The 24,047-nt window shown below is 47.0% G+C and overlaps 1 protein-coding gene and 1 long non-coding RNA gene across 3 annotated transcripts in view; one reads left to right on the top strand and one right to left on the bottom strand.

Annotated features, from left to right (window-relative positions):
- ERF (ETS2 repressor factor) overlaps positions 1–13,730 on the top strand; it is a 36,663-nt gene extending 22,933 nt beyond the window's left edge. Inside the window, exons 2-4 of one of the 2 annotated variants that reach the window (XM_087876872.1) lie at positions 5,848–6,082; positions 8,195–8,310; positions 9,759–13,730. In XM_087876872.1, coding sequence (XP_087732998.1) covers positions 5,848–6,082; positions 8,195–8,310; positions 9,759–10,975 — 1,568 coding nt within the window. In that variant the 3' untranslated portion in view covers positions 10,976–13,730. The remainder of the gene's footprint in view (positions 1–5,847; positions 6,083–8,194; positions 8,311–9,758) is intronic. The other variant, XM_087876871.1, reaches the window with a different exon arrangement.
- A 2,958-nt stretch (positions 13,731–16,688) lies between these two features.
- On the bottom strand, positions 16,689–19,523 carry LOC148112353 (uncharacterized). The gene is made up of 2 exons (XR_015729529.1): positions 18,387–19,523; positions 16,689–17,754 (listed from the first exon to the last, which is right to left on the bottom strand). It is a non-coding gene; the product is annotated as an uncharacterized LOC148112353 (long non-coding RNA).
- Between the last annotated feature and the right edge of the window lie 4,524 nt (positions 19,524–24,047).

Genomic DNA, 24,047 nt, shown 5'->3' with positions numbered 1-24,047 from the left:
CCCATTCGGTGCTTTCCTCCCTGCCTCTCCCATTCAGAGGTGGTATTCAGCCGGTTCGGAGCAACATTTCTCCCCCTAGCTGAGGCTGAGCAAAAAAAAAAATTTTGGTGAGCCAATCAATAAAAGAAGCAGACATGGAAACAGAATAATCGACTTCCCACTGGACCACACCAAGGCTCTTCCTGGACCATGTGTCTCCTGGGATGGCTGAGGAGTGTTTACAAATGTGGCTTCCAAGCCAGAAAGCGGAATGAAGTTTTCCAGTCCCAAAATAGCTTTGTTTTGTCTCGAACACCTCATTTTGCTCTCCATGTGTTGGGGATTATTCAGGCCGAACTTCATCCCTCTTGGGATCAGTTCTGTCTTTTTAAAGTTTTGGCCCACCAAAACCTACCCTGTTTCAAACCCCCCAAAATAAAACATCCCCTGATAATAAGTCCACTCGGGCTTTTGAGCGCATGGCAATAAGGCCCAAGGCTTTTTTCAGGGTTCAAAAAAAATATAAGACAGGGTCTTGTTTTCGGGGAGAACACGGTACTTGTCTTTTGTGGTTTTTCCATCGTTGTGGCCAGTGCAAGCCAAGCCTTCAGAACTGATCCGCAGAGATAAAAAAAAAAGTTTTTTAAGGGTTTAGAGATCTCTCATGGGTCTAATATTCTGTTGAGGGTTGAACACTGTTGCGGAGAACTCCAGAAGTCTTGAAGCCAAATATATACATCTATGTATAGAATGCTTTCCTATTTTTGTATGTATTCTGGTCACACACAAGACCTGTCACACATCCTAAAAAAGAAATTGTGGCCGTCTCATTTCTGAGGAAAGGCCAGAAAGAGGGCAGGGGACCCTTGTCTTTTGTTTTCGTTTTTTTGAGGTATAAAGAAACAGAGCTAGGATGGGACGCAAAGCACCGGCTGGACTTAACACTGCGAGACATCCTGGTTTGCTTTTGCCCACGAATGTCTTCAATCAGCATCCCTAGCAAACCAGGTTGCAGTGTTGGAAGCTCGGCCTGTTGAATGCACTTAGTTGGCCTGGAAGCGGGGAGCCCCACTGCGCCCCAGGACCGAAAGGATGATTTCAAACCACCACCGCCCCTTCTCTTTTTGCCCTGGAAAAAAAGTTGTACTAGGCCTAAACATCCCCCTCCTTCTCCTGATGGGAGGATGCCTAGTGTAGAGTCCCCCCCAGATGCAGGTGATAACAAAAGCCCTATGCTTTCAGTTCAATTGCTGATGGGGGGGGGGCTTGTCTTGGGATGTCCATGCAGTGGAATGCCATGATTGTCACAGTCACATGAGATGAGGGAATTGGGGGGGGGGGACAGCCTGTTACACCCCGGGGAAGACGGCGTCCGTCATTTGGATGGTAGTGGAAGACCGCAGCAGCGTATCTGGCAGCACCAGCCTGAGAACAGTAATCCATTCAACGGGGCTGGGCAGCTGATGTCACGCTCTCTCCACTACCACCATCCCTCTTCTTCGCCCTCCCTTGCTAATTAGTGAGAAGAGGCTGTGTGTGTGTGTGTGTGTGTGTGTGTGTGTGTGTAAGTGCATATGAGAGAGGGAGAGGTTGTCTCGGATGATGGAGGCACAGCAGAGTTCACGGGTTACTGTTTTTCTCTAATGGCTCTCTTTTCTCTCTCATCCTCTTGTTCTCCCAAGCTCACCACAACCGGCAGATGAGGGTCTCAAAGTAAGCCTTAGAGCCACGGATTGGGGCAGGCAGCTTCCTACTCACAACATTGCCTCTTCCGGGGAGGCTTCGGTGGGCCCCGAACTCACGTGTTGCTTTTGCGCTTTGCAACTCCCGTGTGTCCTCACGTCCCCACGTCCTCCCCCCCCCCCCGGGCTCCGAGCGGGAGCAAACTTCCCACGGCAGCCAGCCAGCCCAGCCCCTGCGGGGGTGGTCTGCGGAGGCAGTTGTCCCCTCATCCAGCACGTGCTCCTCCTCCTCCTCCTCTTTGTCGGGGTTTGGAAGCCAGCTCAGTTTGTGGGGTGCTGGTGGCTGTCGCTCCTGGGGTGCTGCCCAGTTCGTGCTGTCTTCTCTTTTTTGCTTCCTCCCGTTTTATTTTTAGCCGTTGCCTCCCTTGCCGTTGCCTGTTGCTTGGAGACTGGTGCTGTGCCTCTGTGTGTGTGTGTTTGTGTGTGTGTGTGTGCAGAGGGGGGATTGTGTGTGTGTGTGTGAGAGAGAGAGAGAGAGTACTTGGGGGGGGGTCTTTTTAGGTCCTGCAGTGCCAAGAAGCAAGGAAAGAGGGAAGGATGCTGAATTGCATTTGTAATTGGGGGGGGGGGCACCACTCCATTTGGCCCGAGTGCAACTCTTCCCTTGGTGGGCATGGGTGGGTGCGGGGGGGGGGGGAGAGAGAGATGCAGTTGAGGCATGCCAGCCCCCCCAGGTTGCAGTATGTGGGATTGGCTCTCGCCCTCCCACCCCTTCCCTCCAGATGACATCACCATCCTAATGGCTCGGTCTTACGCTGATGCCCTTGAACCGGCGCCCGGCGTCCCTGGCCTCCATTACAGGGGCCTGAATTATTGATGGGCTCAGAGCGCCTGGGGTTTGGGAAATGGGAAACCACAACGCCCCCCCCCCACCCCGCCTTCCCCACTCCTACTCCTCCCTCCCCACCAAGCTCTTGACACCCTCCCTGAAGGCATTGGGCACAGGCTCAGCAATTTCAGCCAAGGAGAATATAAAAGCATTGGGGGTTGGATCTCTCCTTGGCCACAGGCAGGCCGAGTTCAGACAACACCCACTCAGCCAGAGTTTCCCTCCCGTGGTGGAGATGCCTGCACCAGATGGGAAAACCCTGTTATATTCGGTCTGGGTCAGCCGAACACACCCGAGTTTGTGTGACATATACCGGGCGATGCTTAAAAGATTCCTGCAGAATGGAAGAAAAATGTGTACAGGTAGTTCTGGGCTTAAACGACCACAGTTTTGAGGTCAAAACTTTACGCGGCTTAAGCAAGAAGACAGTTCTCAAGTGAGTTTTGCCCCCATTGTACGATCTTTCTTGCTACCGTGAAGTGACTTTATGTTGCTAAGCAAGACGTGTGTTAAACGAGCTCTGCCCCGTTTTGCGACCGTTCTCACCACAGTTGTTAAGCGGTTGTGAAGTGAGGAGCGACGTTGCTAAGTGAACCTGGCTTCCCCTTTTGACTTGGCTTGTCATAAGGTCGCAAAAGGGGATCGTATGTTTCCGGTACACTGCATGCGACCGTCATAAATATGAGACGGGTAGGTGCCAAGCGCCCATTTTTTTGATTGCATGACCCTGGGGATGCTGTAATGTTATTAAGCATGAAAAACGGTCGTCCATCAATTTTTTTCAGTGCTGACACAACCTGCAATGGTCACTAAACGAAGGGTTGTAATTCAAGGACTACTTGTATACAGTATAAAGGTTTATACCAACCTTGAAAAGGGGGATTTGAGACCCAGATTTTAAGTTCCCAACAGTTGGGCCCCCTTCGCAGTCCAGTGACCAAACTTTGGGCACTGGGCAACATGACTAAATTTACAGCCGTTTCCAGTGCCGTGTGGCTGTATTGTACAGTGGTTTTGCCAAAGCAAACCATAGGTTCGTTTAACAACCGCCGTGTTTGCTTGACAGCTTCTACAAAAACAGTCGTATGTCGAAGACTGCCTGTACAGACACAATATTTTAAAGCCTTTGCCCAGGTTTAGCAAAAGCACGCTTGTGATTTTACACGTTAGTGTAATCAATGCAACCTCTATTGTCTACCTAGCAAAAAGCTGTGCTTACAAGGAAGCGCTAGCTTGATCAATTACTATCACAACTTAACTGGCTTCGCAGGGGTGTTGTGGAAAGTCAAGACGGCACGGCAATTCTTTCAGAGAGAAGCACAGAGAGTCCTCGACTTACAACAGTTCGTTTTAGTGACCTTTTAGAGTTAACAACGGCCCTGAAAAAAGTGACACGATCGTTTTTTCACACCGACAACCGTTTGCAGCCGTCCCCATGTCCACGTGATCAAAATTCAAGACTTGCTTGGCAATTGACTCGTTTTTATGGCGGTTGCATTATCCCCGGGTCACGCGATCCCCTTTCGCCGCCTTCTGACAAGCAAAGTCCATGGGGAAGACCGATTCGCTTAACAACCGTGTTGCTAACTTTTTATCAACTGCAGTGACTCACTTAGCAACGGTGGCAAGAAAGGTGCGTAAGATGGGGCAAAACTCACTTAACAAATGTCTTGCTTAGCAAACACCAATGTTGGGCTCCATTGTGGTCGTAAGTTGAGGACTCCCTGTATATTGTGATGCTGGCCGGGGAATTCTGGGAGTTGAAGTTCCGACATCTTCAAAAAGGGGTTGAGAAACATTTCTAGAGCAAATGGGTCTGTTGGGTGTCAAAAATCTGAATCTAATGGCTGCGTCCATCAGCCGGGAGACTGCCTTTTGGGGGGGACGGGGGTTGCACTGTGTTGAGTTAGATTGGTCCAACCAGACCTGTTGAGACACAGCCAGCTGGGAAGGGGACCCCCCCCTCCCCAAATGGCTGAGAAAGGCCAGCTTCCCCCTTCCTTCCTTGCCTCCCAAAGGAAGGAGAGCCAGCATTTCTGACGGCTGTGTGCTGGAAAGGTTGTTTATGAAACAATGGGAGACGCCCCCCACTCCCCACCCCAGTCTTGAGAAGTCCGACAGCAGTCTTTATTTGTGACTTCCTGTTTGAACGGGGGGGGGGACAGGGACGGAGGGGCCCTGTGAAAACTTTTCAGAGGAGGGGGCTGAATTGCATCGCCCAGCACAGACTTGCAAAATGTAGCAAACCTTCCCCCACCTCCCCACTCATCCTGTTCGTTTCTTCCTCGGTTTTAGGGGAGGGGGATTTCCAATGACCATTGGGGTCTTGTCACAGGCCCTGGGTACTGTCCCGGGCCTTTGTGGGGAGAGGTTGATCTTGATGGCGGCCATGGCGGCTTCTCTGCCCCCCTCCCCTCGCCAGGAATGCTTGCAGAGTCGGGCTGCGCTGTTGGCTGGGAAAAAAGGAAGCCTTGTCTTGAAGTTGCTGACCTCAGCTGCGAACCATTCCCCCTTCTGCCCTCCCCCAAGCGTGCTGCCCGGGGAGAACATGGCACAAAGGCGCTCCGGCCGGCTGGCCAGCCCCCACTTCTAAACACGCCCGATGCTCATCCAGGCCGTAATGGGGCTGACTCTTTCCTGGGGCTGGGAGTGTTTTCAAGGCTTTCTCCTTCGCCCCTTCCGCGGCCAAGTCCACCCCTGGCACCCCTGAGCGCCTTTCGGCTGCTCCGGGGGGGGGGAGTAGGAGGTTGCAAGCCGTGGTGCTCCTGGGTAGGACGTGCAAAGTTGGGCACTAAGTTCTGGGCATCGGGGCGGTTGGGATGCTGCCCTCGTCCTCCAGGGAGGGAGGCGGCTACCCTTAAAGCTTGGCTGCTCTTGCCCTCCCACGCTTGGAGGGCCCAGCCTGGAAGTCGCGAGGCGGCTTGGCTGCCCTCCCAGCCTCCTGGCTGCAGAGGGGGAGAGGCGACGGTGGCGGCGGCAGCAGCCGGTTTCCTGTTTTCCCTCCCCTGGCACAGTGGGGAGGGGGGGGTGGCTAAAATCCACATGCCGCTGCAGCAGCCATTGCATCCTGGTGGGGGTGGGGGGGTGGCAGGGCTCCTGCCAACATGCCCTCATCAGATGCAGCCAGAGGATCTGAGTATGGGAATTGCCAGCACTTCGCTTCTAACTCTTTTATGCTGGGAGGGGGCAAATGGGCGGCCGGACGGGCGCGGGGGGTGTTCTTGGCTGTCCTATTCTGGAAAGTGCGCCTCTGCCTTCCCAGACCGAGCTGGCTAACACTGCCCTTCTGAATGCCAGGGTTCGCCTTCCCGGATTGGGCCTACAAGCCCGAATCGAGTCCCGGCTCCCGTCAGATCCAGCTCTGGCATTTTATCTTGGAACTGTTGCGCAAGGAAGAATATCATGACGTCATCGCCTGGCAAGGGGATTACGGCGAGTTTGTCATCAAGGATCCCGACGAAGTGGCCCGGTTGTGGGGGGTGAGGAAATGCAAGCCTCAGATGAACTACGACAAGCTGAGCCGAGCTTTGAGGTGAGCCCGGGCAGAGAAAGGGCGGTGGAGAAATTCCAAGAATTTGGAAGGCGAAGGGGGGTTATTGCACCTGGTGATAGATAGCCCAACGGGCATGTTGGGAAAGGAAGGCTGCAAAATTCAGCCAGTGGGGCGCTCTCTAACTTTTTAATAGAGGTTTAGAAACATGCGCGTACATGCATGTACAGATGCACACATGCCCAGCCGTCCAGCCCTTCTCTCGCATAATATGAAAACTTCCCAACTGCTCATTTTGCAGTGCTCCGATGCAAAACAAATTGTAGACTTTTTTTTTTTGCAAGAGAGAACAAAACTTTTAGCAGTGGGAAAATCTGGAATTTTAAAGGGCCGTTTTATTCCACTTGTTCCCAAGCAGCATTATCACTATCTGAATAAGGTGATTACGATTCATCTCTTCTCTTTTAAATGGGGCCTTTCAAACAAGATAGATGAGAAATTGAGCTAAACCAGTGTTCAATGCAAGGTTTGGCAGGAGTTTGCTTTGAGTTCAAGGGCTAATTCAGCAGAGACCAGTTTTAAGTTTGTTAAGTTGCTGGTTTAGTTTGCTGGGTGGCTTTATACATTTTCCATCCCATTTATTATTTGAAAGTTGGAAAGCCGGGGGAACTTCCATCTGTATTGAATTCACAAACGTCTCTCTCATAGCTTGGAAAAGATTCCTACCTGAAAAGGTGGAATACAGGTAGTCCTCGACTTACGACAGTTCATTTAGTGACCATTCTGAGTTACGATGGCGCTTTAAAAAAAAAAGTGACTTGTGACGGTTTTTCAGAGTTACGACCTTTGCAGCATTCTCGGATGCTTGGCAACTGGTTCATATTTAATGACCGTTGTTGTGTCCCAAAGTCATGTGATCATTTTTTTTGTGACAAGGTCAGAAGTTAATGGGGGAAAACCAGATTCACTTAACAACCGGGTTGCTAACTAATCAACCGCAGTAATTTGCTTAAGTTTGTAACTTTGGCCGCTAAACAAATGGTTGCACATTGAGGGCTGCCTGTTTAGGGGGCCTCCTGGTCCAATTCACAGCTATTTAGTGAAGTTTTTGTGCCGTTCCATTAAAAGAATTATTGACTCGGATTGGAAGCTACATGACACAAACAAACGTCCGCTTTCGGACGCCGAATCAAACCCCATAACCGGAGGCCTAGAAAATGCACATTTGGCCCCAAGGCTAATACCGTAATTTGGTTAGACTGGTTTCCCATCCTTATGTAACATGCAGTTGTTCCTATGCAAAGTTTGTGGGCTAGTGGCTATTTACAAGGCTGTGATCAAATCCCTTTGCAGTCACAGAGACGCCAAACGTGTTTCTCCCCATATGAGCAGATGCTGCTTCACACTTGCTGAAGCTGTAACACTTTTCCTTTCGGGGCCATGCCGACACCCACAGACTCCCGAGTTGGGCTTTTATGGTGGGGGAGAAGTGGGACTTGTGAGTCACTGACCCTCTCTGTCTCCTCCTCTTTTCTCTCCTCCTCCTCTTTTCTTTTGTTCCTTCCTCCTCTTCCTCTTTTCCTCACCCCTCCTCCTCTTTTTGTTCCTCTTCCCCTCCCCCTCTTTTCCTTCATTCCTCTTCCTCTTTTCCTCTTCCTCTTTTCCTCCCCACTTTTCCTTTGTTCCTCTTCCTCCTCTTTTCCTTCCTCCTCCTCTTCCTCATTTCCTTCCTCCTCTTCCTCTTTTCCTTCCCCTCCTCCTCTTTTCCTTTGTTCCTTCTTCTTCTTTGTTCCTCCTTCCTCCTCTTCTTCTTTTCCTCCTCCTCTTCCTCTTTTCCTTCCTTCCTTCTTCCTCTTTTCCTCCCCCTCCTTTTCCTTCCTTCCTTCCTTCCTCCTCCTCTTTTCCTTCCTCCTTCCTCTTTTCCTTCCCCTCCTCTTTTCCTTTGTTCCTTCTTCCTCTTTTCCTTTGTTCCTCCTTCTTCCTCCTCTTCTTCTTTTCCTTCCTTCCTTCTTCCTCTTTTCCTCCCCTCCTTTTCCTTCCTCCCTTCCTCCTCCTCCTCTTTTCCTTCCTCTTTTCTCTCCTCCTCCTTTTTTTCCTCCCCCCTCTTTTCCTTCCTTCCTTCCTTCCTCCCTCCTCCTCCTCCCAATCCTGCAGGTATTACTACAACAAGCGGATCCTGCACAAGACCAAAGGCAAACGTTTCACCTACAAGTTCAACTTTAACAAATTGGTGTTGGTTAACTATCCCTTCATCGACATGGGCATGGGAGGTAAGCATGGTGGGAGGACTTGCAGAGCCTCTGGGCAACCTTCTCTCTGCTCTTCAGCAGACTTCCTTGAACCCATGGCGAGACAGCCAAAGAAACTGAAGTTTAAAGCATTTAGTTCCGCTGGAAAAACAAGCAACACCCAACCACCCCCACCCCCAATGGAAACGCATGCATCTACGTCTTGGTGGCTCTATTGGGTGTGCCCCAAAGGGAAAAAAAAAAAGAGGTTCAAAGGTCTTATTTTAGTTATGGAAAAGTATATCGACCTACAAGGAAGGTAATTTTCCCATCAAATAATTTAACTTTGGAATGGGAGTGTCTCGGTAGATGTGCTGGAAATACAGTCTAGGTAAAGGGTTTTTTTTTAATGTGGAGGTGGAATTTCAGATTAAATTCTGGGTTCTCTATTTTTGGGGAGGGGGTAATTGGCCCCAGGAGAAAATGACCCATTTGGGAGAAGTATGTATTCGCCCTGGAAGAATACAGTCCAGGATGTGGCCAGTTCAAAAGATGTAGGGCAGGGATATCCAAGCTCGGCAATTTTAAGTTCTTCAACTGGAGAGTTGAAATCCAAAGGTCTTAAAGTTGCCAAGCTTGGATATCCCTGATCTAGGGTCATGTGGATGAGAGGCTACCATGTCTGGGGATGTAGGAGAAGGGACGGCAGTACCTGGAGACGGAGTGAAAAGAGGGGTGGGTCAGCCTAGTATCCCTACATAACCATAAGCATAAATCCAACCTCTTTGGAGTGCTGATAAGTCTTATACCGGCAGTGAAGAAGATATCTTTTGTGTCTACATCAGTGATGGCTAACCTTTTCCGGATCGAGTGCCCAAAGCGCATGTGTGCATGCCCGAATGCACTTGCATGCACCCAGATCCCCAAAATTCAATGCGTGAGCGGGCCACGCACATATGCGTGCCACTCGCATATGCCCAGCCCCGCGCATGCTCATATGCCCCCATACATGCCCCACCCCGTGCATACTTGCGTGGCCCCCACACCTGCGCCTGTACACACAGCCCCCCCGCATGCGCCATGCCCCCATGCATGCATGGCAGAGACCCAAAGACCAGCTGGCTGGTGGGAGGCACACACGCATGCACAGCGGAGCTGAACTGGAGTGACAGCTCATGTGCCATCAGAGAGGGCAATGTGTGCTGCCTCTGGCATGCATGCCAGAGGTTCGCCATCACGGGTCTACATGATTAGCAATAAATCCGTTTAATTTGAGACTTTCACATGTGGACCTGAGCTTCGGTGCCTGAAAGGGAGGGGAGGGGGAAAAGGTCTTTGACAAATGGGATAGATATTGAACAGGTCACTGGTCTTGTGACGGTTTCCTTGAGTTGAATCTGTTCAATTGGACTTTGGGGACGCATTTAGGCCTTTTAATTCTCGGTTGTTGTAATGCTGATTTCCTTGGTTTGCTTTCCTCTTCCTTGTAGGTGGGGCCGTGCCCCAAAGTGCTCCACCTGTGCCTTCGGGTGGGTCACACTTCCGCTTCCCCCCTTCCACCCCATCTGATGTCTTGTCACCGGCCGAGGATCTGCGTTCGCCTGGGGTCTTCTCCGCCGTGGCTCGCCGCCTCGCCCGGGGCTCGGTCAGTGACTGCAGCGATGGCACCTCGGCCAATTCAGAAGTGGAGGAGACATTGGCCGAAGAGCAGCGACGTAGCGGAGGAGGAGAGGCGGGTGGATTCCGCGGGCCCCCCTTGCCCAGCCATCCACGTTTGACCCACGATGCCCTCTTTAGAATCTATCCTCGCCCGCGGGTTCCTGAGCCTCTCAGCCCCTTCCCTGTGTCCCCCATGGCTGGGCCTGCTGCTCTCCTGCCCCCCCAGCTGTCGCCTGCCCTCCCCCTCACCCCCACTCACATAAATTACACTCCCTCACCCACCCTCAGCCCCATGTACCCCAGCGGGTCTCACTTCTCCTTCAACCCTGAGGACATGAAGCGCTACCTCCAAGCGCACACCCAGAGTGTGTACAACTACCATCTCAGCCCCAGGGCCTTCCTCCACTACCCCAACATTATCATCCCGCAGCCCCAGCGCCTAGAGAAGCCCCCTCTTCCCCCTCCGCCCCCACAAGCCGAGGAGCCCCCCAGCCCTTTCAAATTCAAGCTGCAGCCGCCACCGTTGGGGCGCCGCAACCGTGACAAGCAGCCTGCGCCAGTTCCAGCTGTGTCCCCAGGAGACTCCAGTGGTGGCCTTCTCTCCTCCTCCTCCTCCTCCTCCTCCTCTTCTGCAGCTGCTCCGGAGACCCTTGTCCCCCAGATCAAAGTGGAACCCATCTCGGAGGGAGAGTCCGAGGAAGATCTCACCGTGGAAGTCACTGATATCAGTGAGGATGACGAGGAGGTCTTTAAGGCCCCTTCGGCCCCACTGGAGAAGATTGAAAACGGAGAGACTTCAGCCTTGGCTCCCCCCGTTTCTCGGGCCGGGGAGAGTGGTAAATGCATTCCCCTCAAATTACGCTTCAAACGTCGTTGGAGTGAGGATCAGCGGCTGGAAGCCAGTGCGACGGGCGACGAAACGGACGACAAGAAAGTGAAGGGCGAGGAGGATGCCGGTGGTCACGGGGACGCAGTGGGAGGCCGGCGGATCAGCACGGAGCTGCAGCAGGCCACAGCCGAACTGACCCTGGAGAATCGGGACTGCTAGACAGGACATGCAGCTCTCCCTCCCTCCGGACAAATGGACCGATGACGGGGTGGGTGGGCTGACTTTGCTGCCTTAACTCAGAGATTATCTTTCTACTTTCCTTTCTCCTTCCTTCCTTCTTTCCTTCCTTGGCCTGGAACTCTGTACATGCTCTTCTCCTCCTTTGAAAGTCAGAAAAAAAAATGTAGGGGGCGGGGAAGTTTTTACTTGTCTATATGCATATATAAATCTAAATCTAAATATATATATTATATATATGTAAAACCTCTGCAGGGGTGGGGGGATTTTTAAAAATTAATATGCCAGGTTTGTTTTTAAGGGGTCTCTTTTCTCTTCCCCCTTCCCCCCCCCACCTCATACACTATAAGCCTCAGGACCTTTTTAATTAAGATTGCCCCCCAAATACGGTGTAGTTTGAAAAAAAGCATTCGGGAGGTGGGGAATAAGGGTAGTCTTACGAAAGCCACCACCCCGCTATTTTCCTCGTCCTCACACTCACAAACTTGCAATTAGCAATCTTAAGCACAATACACTTTTTAATCCCCCAGTGGATCAAAAAGAGAGTTAGCCATATGTTCTCTGTCCCTCTTAACTCCTTCTCCGTGCGCCTTTGGTGTTTAGCCATGCTGGCCACACGACCACGGAAATTGTCTTCGGACGCCGCCGGCTCCTTCTGCCAAGAAACAGAGTTGAGCACGATGCCCTAGAGTTGGATACCTTATTACCTTTTACATATTAAACTAATTAAATATTTTATAGGCTGCCCAAGAATTCCTCTTCGCTCAAAGCAGCATAGGCGAGCCAAAAGGATGGACGCGCCTGCTGTCGATGGTTAGCGTGGGATCATCGAGGCATCCTTGTTAAAACGCTTTTTTGTCTGTTGTGTTGCTGCGTCTTCTAACCTAGAATAAGAAGGGGATCGATCCCATGCGTTTTCGGGGCTTGCTACCCCCGTGGATGGTTGAGGGTGTGTCTTTGCAACATGCCATCCTCGCCACCAGTGGCAAAAGAGGCATTTTCTATCGTATCTTTGCCAAACCCACCAAAGACTTCCCTTTGTAACGATGCTTTAGGGAAACCAAGACAAAACAATACAAAACAAGGATAGGCTTGGGCCTAGCTCAGGCTTATCCAGCCTGCAGGCCGCATATACTCCTGGAGAGCTAGTAATGTGGCTGCACGAGATTGTAAACTTTTTAAAGTGTGATTTATATACATTAACTATATTACAGGTAGTCCTCCATTTACCAACGCAATTGAGCTCCAAATTTCGGGTTGCTAAGCGAGACAAATTATTAAGTGAGCCTTGCTCACTGACCCGAGTGATTCGCTTAAACAATGGGCGGGGATAGTTGATAAAACAAAGGTAATTTTGCCGTTTCGTGAGACAGTTAAGTGACTCATGAAGTTGTTAAGTGAAACATGCAGTTGTTAAGAGAATCCAGCTCTGCCCACTATCACAAATAGTGATGACATGACCCCCCCCCCCAGGCCAATGCAACTGTCATAAATACATGGCAGTTGGCATGTGTCTGAATTTTGATCATGTGACCATGGGGATGCTGCAACGGTCGTAAGTGTGAAAAATCGGTCATAAAGTCACTTTTTCCAGTGCCATTGTAACTTTGAACGGTCATTAAACAAATGGTTGTAAGTCGAGGACTACCTGTATGTATGTTACATGCCGACCAGGATAATTCCAGAACCAGTTTGGTCTAGTGGTTAAGGCAACAAGCTTAGAAAGCAGGAGGCCGCGAGTTCAAGTCCCGTCTTAGCGATGAAAGCCAGCTGGGTGACCGTGGGCGGTTGGTTCCCTATCTCTCTGCCCAACCCACCTCACAGGGTTGTTGTGAGGAAATAGGAGGAGGAAAGTGTGTTTTGAATATGTTCTCACCGCCTTGAGTTATTTGTAAAAAACAAGGCAGGATACAAATAAATAAAATTAAAAAAAAAAACCTCTTCACTCAGTGCGGCCCAGGCAAGCCGAAAGGTGGGACCCCCACGGCCATTTAACCTCATTAGGTTTGGGAATTAAGGGTGGGTGGGATATTTGAAGAGTTTTTTTAAGTGCCTGTTGAAATGCTGTTTCCAAGGGAACCTAAGCAGGGAGCGGACATTCCTTTTTCTCTCTCCGTCTGCACAACTGTTGTCCCTGAAAAGACGGCTGTTCCTTTCCTTGTGCCCCCTTCCCTCCCAGCAACTTCAGAAATTAAGACACCGTTTTCCTCCCATCTTGTTAAACAATTCCACTTTTTTTGCAAGGGAATGTTTGGGGGGGGGGTGTCAAACAAAAGAGACACTGCAGGATGGGACGGTGCCTTAGAGAAAACAAAAACATTTGGGAATCTTGCAATGGATGTGCTCCAAATCCTTATGGATGTATTTGCCTTGCTCTCCACTCTGTTAGGATCAGAGATTATTCAGTTCCCCCAAAGAGACAGATTTGCATGTAGACAACTCCCCAACCCCCCAAAAAGCTGATTTATGGGATGCTGCCATGAACCCGAAGGCAGGATCTGGAATTATCTCCTTGTGAGGTCAATATAAAGCAGTAATGTGCTTGAGGGTTGTTTTATATATGTGTGTGTGTATATATATATATATGTATATACATATACATATATATAATATGCATATATATATATATATAGCCTTATTCAGATTCTTGTACATATCAAAGAAAATGGGGTGTCGTTCATTTTAAGAATGTACAAAAAAAAAAATGAAACCAATAAAGGGTTTTGAGATTTCATAACCTGGTGGTCCATTATGAATTTTGGAATATTGGGGTGAGAAATACGTACAGTTTGTGGGAAGCAGAGATACCTTGGTGGGCTGGGGAAGAAAGTTGGAGAGCATACAGTGGTCCTCGACATACGGCCACTATTAAACCCAGAATTTCCGTTAACCGGGCAAGATGGTTGTTAAGTGAGTTTTACCACCATTGCTAAGTGCAGTCGGTTACTAAGCAAATCTGGCTTCCCACATTGACTTCGCTTGTCAGAATCCAGCTATGAAGGTCACAAATGGGAGTTACATGACCCTGGGATAACCATCATGAACACATGCCAGTTGGCAACTATCCTAAGTTTGATCACATGCCCATACGGATGCTGCAATGGTCATAAGTGTGAAAACGTCATAAGTCCCCCCCCCTTTTTTTTTTGCAGTATCATTGTAACTTCAAACGGTCACTGAATGGTTGTAAGTCGAGGACTGTGTTTGGGTAATAAAAGCTCTTTGCTAAAGTAGGCATGGTGGCTAAATTTCTGTTGTAGGGGTGAGTTCAAGCAATGATCCCGAGCTGCTTCAGCAATCTTGCCTGCTCATATTTATTTCCCTTCCCTTTTGGGATAACAAAAACTTTTGACTGTCAAGCTGGCCTGGCCTAAATCTTCTCCCCTTTTTAAATGTAAATTTTTTACATTTTTTAAATGTAAATTTTAATTTGTTTTAAATTATGGGGTATTTTAAATTCAGCCAAATTATTTAATTCGTTTTTAATTCATTTTAAATTTTTTGTATTTATGTGTTTTATCTTGTGGCTGTTCACCGTCCTGAGTCCTTCGGGAGAAGGGCAGTATAGAAATTTAATTAAATAAATAAATAAATAAATCTACAGGGCCATGATGGCGAACCTATGGCATGCGTGCCACAGGTGGCACACAGAGCCATATCTGTGGGCACGCTACCGTTGCCCTAGCTCAGCTCCAGGTCTTTTGGGCCCACCGGAAATCAGGAAACGGGCCTTTTTCTGCCTCCAGGAGGGAGGCCGTTTTCGCCCTCCCCAGGCTCCAAGAAAGTGTCTGGAGCCTGGGGAAGGCAAAAAACGGACCTACCGGGCCCACCGTGCCATCGCATGCCAAAAGTGGGGGGGAGCACAGGTGGGTTGTGTGTGCATGTGGGGGGGGCACATCGAATTATGGGTGGGGGCATGCATGTGCATGACCCCCCCCCCCGATTTTGGCACACAACGGCAAAAGTTAGCCATCATTGCTATAGGTGCTCTGTTTTTTTCCCTTTCTCCAATTTCTTAACTTGATAATGGATGTTAAAGTCACTTTAATTATATATGCATATGTATGTCAAGTTTCTGTTTTGCCTAAGAAAACCCATAGGAGAGGATAATTCTGGTTCTGAAGCTTTTGAGAAACACGCACACACACCAATAGGATAGCTGTAAAATTGTGGAACATGGCCTTAGCTGCAGAATTAGATTTTTGGAGAATCTCGGGGGATTTTTTTTTTTCTTTAAAAAAACAACAACAAATCTTAACGTTTAGATTGGGCCAACTACTGCTTCCTGCAAGCTTGAAAACCACAAACTGTTGGAAAGAGAGGGCAGAAATAAAGAGCTGCTATTACTCCTTTCTTTTGCCACAACTCATAAACTATTAGAGTAAATATGAAATTAAGCAAACTCAAAAACACCCAGCTGTTAAAATGTGGATAGCTTGATGTGGACATTAAAAAAAAAGAGAAGCTTTTAAACAAAAAGGGATGTGTTTTAAGGAAGTTAATGCTTTGGGGTTTGTTTTTTTTAAATTAATTTTTGTTTTATAAAGCTTGTATTAGGATCCTGGAGTGATGACTTAACACCACACAATCGCCCCTTAAAATTGTCGCTGGTACCACAGTATTGTGCCGGCTTCCAGAAATACTGGTTTATGTTGAAAGTCTGTTTTTCCACTGGAGGTATTTCTTTCTCTTCATCCATTCCACTTCAGGACTGCAAATCAAGTGTTTTGATTTTCAAAATTGGTTTTCAAAAATTGGACAACCGTTTGACTAAGGTGGTATACGGTTCCTTCCTTGAGCAGGGGGTTGGACTAGAAGACCTCCGATGTCCCTTCTGGTTATGATTCTGCTGGAGCAGGAGACCGTGTATCATTTCAGACAAATGGTTATGCATTTGTCTTTTTGAAAGCCTTCAGTGATGGTGCATCCACAACTTCTGAAGGCAAGTTGTTCCATTGGTTGATTGCTCTCACCGTTACGAAATTTCTCCTTAGTTCTAGGTTAAATGTCTATGGAGCTTCTCAGTCCTCCAGGTCATGATTGTCCCAAAGGTGCTTTTTTCAAGAGGCAACTGGACTTTCTGGTTTTTCTTTGAAGACATTTCGCTTCTCAGTTCTCATCCAAGAAGCTTCTTCAGCTCCGACTGGGTGGTGGGAAATGGGAAGCTCTAGATTTGTTTCTCTCTCCTTGGTTAGTTTCCAACCATTGTTTCTTGCCTTGCCTGTTGATGCTTCAGAAAATAATTTAACCCCCTCATCTTTGTAGGAGCTCCTCAAATATTGGAACAGCGCTATCATGTCCCCCCTAGTCCTTCTTTTCATTAGACTACTAGACCTAACTTTGACAATTCCCAGAATTCCCCAGCCAGCTGTGGGAAAGTCTGCTGTTTTGAAACACTGGCATTCTTTCTACTTTGCCTTGTGCCTGGAACTACTAATGTGATGTGAATCCTCTCCATCCCAAATAGCTAAGCAAAATATCAGGAGAGCAATAGGAATTCCTGGAAGGCAACAGATTGGGAAAGGGTTATCTATGGAATACCTATTCTAGGTGCAGTTCCCTTTTCAGATCTATCTTTGGGACAAACCTGTCCTGCAGGTAGTCCTCGACTTACAACCACAATTGGGATCATAATTTCTGTAAGACAATTGTTAAGTGAGTCACGCCCAATTTTATGACTTTTTTGCCCTGGTTATTGACTTTAAATAGTTTTATTAATTTATAATATGACATACAAAAAGAATACAAAAGCAAATATTAGGGAAATTAGGAAAGGAAAAAGGGAAGTGGGTAGTGGGGGAAAGCAAGGGAAAAAGGGGGAAAAAAAGGCATTGACTTCCGACTCCTTTGGTGTAGTAAAATAAGGCATTAAGATCTACCCTCAACTTTTTTTTATTTTTTCATGATAATTGAAACTATTTCTATAACAACAAATCTATCTAATTGGTAAAACCCAAAATCAAAGTTTCATTTTTTTTCCACCTCAAGCACAAAGTCCAGAAGTGGTTTCCAAGTAGAAATGAAGGTATTTGTATTTTTTTTTTCTTTAATCAGTCAATTTAGCCATCCCTGCTAACTTTTTGCCCTGGTTATTAAGCGAATCACTGCGGCTGTTAAGCGAATTGGGCATTGTTAAGCGAGTCCGGCTTCTTCCCCCATTGACTTTGGCTGTCAGAAACTGGCTAGGAAGGTTGCAAATGGCAATCTCGTGCCCCAGGGACACTTGCGGTCATTGTAAATACATGCCGTTTGCCAATGCCCAGAATTTGGCCACATAACCGTGGGGATGCTACGGTGGTCATAAGTGTGAGGATCGACCTTAAGTCATTTTGTTCGGTATGACTAACTTTGAATAGTCCCTAAATGAGGGATTGTAATTGGAGGGCTACCTATACTCTGCACCTGGAATTTTTATAATTTTATGTAATTGAACATTGCTATATTTAAGAATGTAACCCCTTTGGGGCAAGGAACTGTTCATCTAATTTCTTGGCAGAGGGCAGTTGTATTAAAAGTCAAATTTTTCCAACCCCATAAACGATGGTGATTTAGAGTAATTCCATGGCTGAGAATCTGGGGTGGGTATTTAGACATGACTGGCTCACTGTTCTACAATTAATATGGAAGTCTTCAGAAATTCCCCAGGGACTTTTTCTCTTAGTCAGATGATGGTGCCACAAGCTCTTCTCTTCCTTGTTCTTGTCTTTCTTGAAAGATTATCTGCCAGCCCGATTGAAATTCACGATTCCAGGAACTGCAGCCTATTGGAAATGGGAGAAACGGGGGTTGGTTTAGAATAAAGAATAATTGTTTAGCTGTCTGAAGCTTAAAATTTGGACCTAGAAAGTAGGACTGTTTGCCAGATCCCGATCTCTTTTCGGACAGATTGTGCCCTAGTTCGGGGGTCGGCAACCTTAAACACTCAAAGAGCCACAAAGGTCTTAACCGGAAGCCCCCACTCAATTCTGGAGCCAACCGGAAGTCCGGTTCCCCTACCGGAGAGTCTCCTCCTAGCGCAGCATCCTTTTTCCTCTACCTGTCCTAACTGAAAGCCCTATCAATTGTGCAGCGGACTGGAAAGCCCGCCCTTTGCCATAGAGTCTCTTCCTGGCGTGCCGTGCTTTCCCCCCACACCAAAGCAGAAGCGCCTCTCAAAATTGTGGCGCCAACTAGCAACGGGGAGCCGCAGCAGAGGGATGAAAGAGCCACATGCGGCTCCAGAGCCACGGGTTGCCGACCCCTGCCTAGTTAATAGTAGATGCAGGGGTGAAATTCAGCCAGTTCTATCCGGCTCGGGCAAACCAGTGGCAGCGGCTATGGGAGGCTCAGCCCACCCGTGTGGATGTCCCCAGGGTCGTGTGATTTACATACGGATGCTGGACAACTGATTCACCTTTATGACGGGTTGCAGTATCCTGGGGTCATGTGATTCCCCTTTTACGACCTGACAAGCAAAGTCAACGGGGAAAGCAGAATCATTTAACAAGGGTGTCACTGGTTTTACAACTGCGATTAATTCACTTAACAAATGTGGCAAGAAAAATCAGAAAATGGACAAAACTCACTTAACAAATTTCTCACTGAGCAACTTAAATATTGAGCTCAATTGTGGGCATAAATTGAGGATTAGATGTATACCGTACTGTACTGCAAAAGATAGAAAAAGGAATTAAAAAGGTAAAAGAGCCATCATTCAACAGCACCTAACTGAGCTTGACCTGTTAATTTTAAAAGAAGCAGGGATTGTTCAGGAAGGTTAAAAAGACAGGCTGGGGTTTGTGAAATTTCCCCTAGGAAAAAAATGTTTTTTTAAAAACACATAAGGGGACTGAAGGCATTGAAACAAGTACAGGCATTCTTAGTTCTCGCATCCGAGTGCATTTAAGCTGTTTTACCTCTTCTAAACTCTTAATGTGACACTAACCCTCATCACTCCTCAAGGCTGAATGGGTGTAACAGAGAAGCTGGGGTTAGAATCACATTATAACAGTAGCGGATTTAAAAAAAGTAAAGACTTCTTTGTCTTTTAACTTTGTCTATAACTGTCTGGTTTGGTTCTGCAACCCAACAAGACAGACACAGACTTCAGAGGACAATTAGAACTGCAGAAAAAAAAATGGCTACCAACCTGCCTTCCTTTTTTTTTTTTTAAATTAAAACAAAACTTTATTGATTGTTAAAAAGCATTTAAAACATACAAGTTTCTCTCAATCAAGAAACAAATTTACACATACAGTACATAAACTTCACCTATTGACTAATTTCCATTATTCTATGTACGTATATTATGTATATTATATGTACATATATACAAACAGTAACATATTTCATATTCTATCCCTCTGACAGTGCTGTTTTTAGTTATATTAATTTCTTCTAAATTTCACCTCTACCCATTTCCTTTCCTCTGGTTTATCCATTGGTACCATCTATTCCACATTGCATAATATTTTGAGTCCTCCTTATCCTGTAACTCTAAAGTTAGTTTGTCCATTACCAACCTGCTTTCCATTGAGGACCTGTATACTGCACGAGTCAAAAAGAGGGCTGTGAAAATAATTACAGTCCCCTCGCATCCTGGACATAAACTGTTTCAACTCTTACCCTCAAAACGACGCTATAGAGCACTGCACACCAGAACAACTAGACACAAGGACAGTTTTTTCCCAAACGCCATCGCTCTGCTAAACAAATAATTCCCTCAACACTGTCAAACTATTCACTAAGGCTGCATTACTATTAATCTTCTCATCGTTCCTATCACCCATCTTCTCCCACTTATAACTATATGACTGTAACCTTGTTGCTGGTATCCTTAACGATTTATATTGACTGTTTCCTAATATGATTTGATTGCTTATTTGTTCCCTATGACTATCATTAAGTGTTGTACCTTATTATTCTTGACGAATGTATCTTTTCTTTTATGTACACTGAGAGTGTACGCACCAAGACTAATTCCTTGTGTGTCCAATCACACTTGGCCAATAAAGAATTCTATTCTATTCTATTCTATTCTATTCTATTCTATTCTATTCTATTCTATTCTATTCTATTCTATTCTATTCTATTCTATTCTTTTGATCTTCCGTGATGGCATTTGGCAATCTCAACACCTTTAAGTTGTATGGATTTCAGCTCCGAGGTTCACTCAGCCAAAATTCTGGATGCTGGAGTTTGCACATCTTAAAGTTGCTGGCTGGGGAATTCGGGGAACTGAAGTTCACACATCTTAAAAATTGCTGAGGTTAGGAATCACTATTCCAGGAGATTGTCCACCGTCAGGGTAACTATCTGCCAGGGGCAGAAATCAACTTTTTCATGGTTTGATTGCCAAGTGCCTCACCAACCTGCTTGGTTCCCATTTATGGGAAAAACAGACTGGAGAACACCTGGCGGACTGGCTCCTAAATCCAGATGTGTTGGGAGAGGCTTCCCCCCCCTCCACATTCTCTGCAGGGGGAGGCATATTTTGCACAGGCACAGAAATATGCTGGGTTCCACATTTCAAGAGATCAAAGACATTTTTTTTAAAAAAAACCTGTTGAGAGCGCCAAGCTCTGCTTTCAGATATAGTCCCGTTCCAAAGCAAAACTTGTTTGGGCAAGCACAGGATCGTTTTAGACTACGGTAATTGTGGATCAGACACAAACACACCCAGTTTGCTAATTATATTTGATCCTAGAACTGTATGTGGAGATCCTCTCAGGAGGTTGATTAGCAAAGGAAATTTAAAGTCAGGAAATAGTGTTTTGCATAATGTCAGTGCTAGTTTCGTGCAGTGGTTAAGGCATCAGGTTGGAAACTGGGAGGATGTGAGTTCTAGTTTTGCCTTAGGCACCAAGAAAGGTGGGTATCTTTGGGCCAATCTCCAGGAGACTCTGAATTCTGGCCCCGCCTTAAGATACAACACCAGTGGGTGACCTTGGGCCAGTCACTTTCTCTCAGCCCTAGGAAGGCGACAATGGCAAACCACTTTTGAAAAATATCTTGCAAAGGAAAACTGCAGGGACTTCTCCAGGGATCGGACATGATGAAACAAAAAAAGAAAAAAAAATACAGATAGTCCTTGATTTATAGTTGTTCGTTTAGTGACCATTCGAATTTACAACGGCAACTGAAAAAAGTGACGTAGAATCTGACTTATGACCGTTGCAGCATCCCTGTGGCCATGTGATTGAAATCCAGATGCCTGGCAACCGGGGTGTATTTATGACTATTGCTGTTATCATGTGATAAGATCCCCTTTTGACAAGCAAAGTCAACGGGGAAGTCAGATTCACTTAACAAACCGTGTTACCAACTTCACGACTGCCATGGTTCATTTACCAACGGTGGCAAGAAGGGTGATAAAAGGGGGCAAAACTCACCTGACAACTGTCTCGCTTAGCAACAAATTTTGGGCTCAACTGTGGTCGTAAGTCGAGGACGGTCTGTACCATCATAAAGCCTGAACCAACCTTCCTTTACCCAGCACCCCAACGTGTTGGACTTGCAACTCATCGCTGCAAAATCTGGAACTTTTCCCCGAACGACCGATCTGCTGCGTGACAAATTAGGAAAGGCTGACATAGATATAGATATTACCCAAAGGAAGGAGGTCAAAATGCTACCTTTGTGTCCAAAAGTCAGTTAGCTCTGTAATTACTAGAACAAAGGGTAGGAGGTTGGAGAAATCAGCACTTTCACCTCCTAACTCATGAGCTTCTGACTGGCAGTAAGAACCAGGGCCAATTGGTGATGACCATTCACTTTGACCCACTGGGCCCAGTGGTGTCTTCTCCACCAGTTTTCAATAGCAAAAAGTTAGAGGCTTCAGACTAATAGGTGCTATTCAGCAGGTTCTGGAAGGTTCTGGAGAAGTGGTAGCAGAAATTGTGAGTAGTTCGGAGAACCGGCAAATACCACCTCTGGCTGGCCCCAGAGTGGGGTGAGAATGGAGATTTTGCAGTATCCTTCCCCTGGAGTGAGGAGGAAATGGGGATTTTGCAGTATCCTTCCATTGCCATGCCCACCAAGCTACGCCTACCAAGCTACGCCCACAGAAGTGCTGGTAAAAAAACTGAATTCCACCAGTGCTTCAAACTCAATGTTAGACTTGGTGGACTTTGGATGGAAGCAGACAATTCTTACGTGGTTTTCAGTCAAGTCTAGCTCAAAATCTACCCTGTCGGTCTGTAGAGTTTCTCAATCATCCAGGTCATGGTTTGTCCCAAAGGTGTTTTTTTTTTCAGGAGGCAACTGGACTTTCTTGGTTTTTTTTTCTTTTGAAGACGTTTCGCTTCTCATCCAAGAAGCTTCTTCAGCTCTTACAGGACTTCCCCACTATCCTGTCAGGGCTGAAGAAGCTTCCTGGATGAGAAGTGAAACATCTCCAAAGGAAAAAAAAACAACCAAGAAAGTCCACAGTTCTCTGCGGGCGCACCGACCCTCTGGAATGGGTTACCCAGGGAGCTCCGGACGGCCCCCGACCTCCGTTCTTTCCGCCGAGAGCTGAAGACATGGCTTTTCCAACAAATTTGCTGGTCTGGTGGATGGTTTTTAATTGGATGGATTTTAAATTGGTTGCTTATGTAGTTATTTTTATTGCTTTCATTGTCTTAACTTCTGCAAGCCGCCCTGAGTCCCTCGGGAGAAGGGCGGCATATAAGTATAATAAATAAACCATGTAGGTCGTATTCAACACAGCACTAATCTTTGGAGATGTTTATCCCAGTGATCTGTTTTCAGCCATTGTAGTCAGTGGCCGGTCCTGCGAGTTGCCAAGAAGATCCTCCTTGGGAGATTCAGATAGCCCACCTTTAGTCTTGCCGTAAGAACTACATGCACACGTGTGTGCACTGTATGTAGAAAGCATTGTTCTTTCCAATGTTCCAAGTGCCCCCTAGTGGATCCCACAGAGGAGTATTGCCCCCTCCCCCCCCAGTTTTTGATCAATCTTTTTCAACCTCAGCAAGGTTAAAACGTGCGGACTTCAACTCCCAGAGTGCCCCAGCCAGCTTGAGGTTGAAAAACACTACTTTAAACTAACATGGATCTATGGATAACTTGAGCGAGAGAAACTGATTTGCGCCTGTTGGAAGAAATATCCTTCTGGGTTCAGTTTAGTTCAAGTGGGGAAAAAGCAGTGGGGAAATCTGAACCGGTTTGCTACCGGTTCGTTGCACGCTACCAAGTGCATGCTCTGCGCACGCATGCAGTTTCCACCAAATGTGCAATGTGCAGTGCAAAAGGAGGCTTGGGAAGGTAAGTAGAACAGTGAGAGGAGGGGGAATGAGCTGTGGCACGCAATCTTGGGAACCTTTTTAAAAACTTTTTTAAAGCATTTTTTTACTACCTATTCACCAGAACCGGTAGTAAACAAATGCTTTAAAACAGTTTTTAAAAAAGGTTCCGTCGATCGTGGAGCACAGCTGTGATCTTGGGAATCTTTTTTTAACCTTTTTAAAGCATTTTTTTACTACCGGTTCAGGCGAACCGGCCTGAACCGATAGCATTTCACCCCTGGGAAAAAGACATTGGAAACAGGGTGGCTGCTTGGAAAGATGGTTTTAATGGTGGACATGGCCACATGGTTTTGAAGAACTTGGGTGAAGAAAAAAAAAAAGGGCAGAGATGCTGAGAGTGCCTGGGTTTTACGCCCTCTCTGAGCTTTTGAATTTGAGCTTGTATTCTGATTGGTTGTCAGACTCCCATGGGGGCATGCAGGGGAAATTTTGTAGGTTGTCTTTTTGAGTCCCAGGCTTGGTTGACTCTTGCTGGGTGATGATATAATGAAAGGGCTTTGGGCAGTTCCTACGATGTCTCTGCCTGAAGGAGGGAGATCTTTGTTATGTAGAATAGACTGGCCCAGGCCTTAATAGCGCAGTGACAAAGGTGTGGGGGGCTGAGTTTCTGCCTCCCTTTTAGGAGAAATATTCTGCCCTTTTAATATTTCCTAAAATATCTAATTTTCCTAAGAGAGTGGGTGCTAACTTCCTACACGCCAAAGTGGAAAGACGTAAAAGACTGAATTCTCCCTGTTCACCGCCGTCGAGAGAGATTTCACAGCGGT

The sequence above is a fragment of the Pantherophis guttatus genome, chromosome 10 (assembly GCF_059756535.1).
Source record: "Pantherophis guttatus breed Tessera chromosome 10, ASM5975653v1, whole genome shotgun sequence".
NCBI lineage: Eukaryota > Metazoa > Chordata > Lepidosauria > Squamata > Colubridae > Pantherophis > Pantherophis guttatus.
This window is presented reverse-complemented; position numbering and strand designations above follow the sequence as displayed.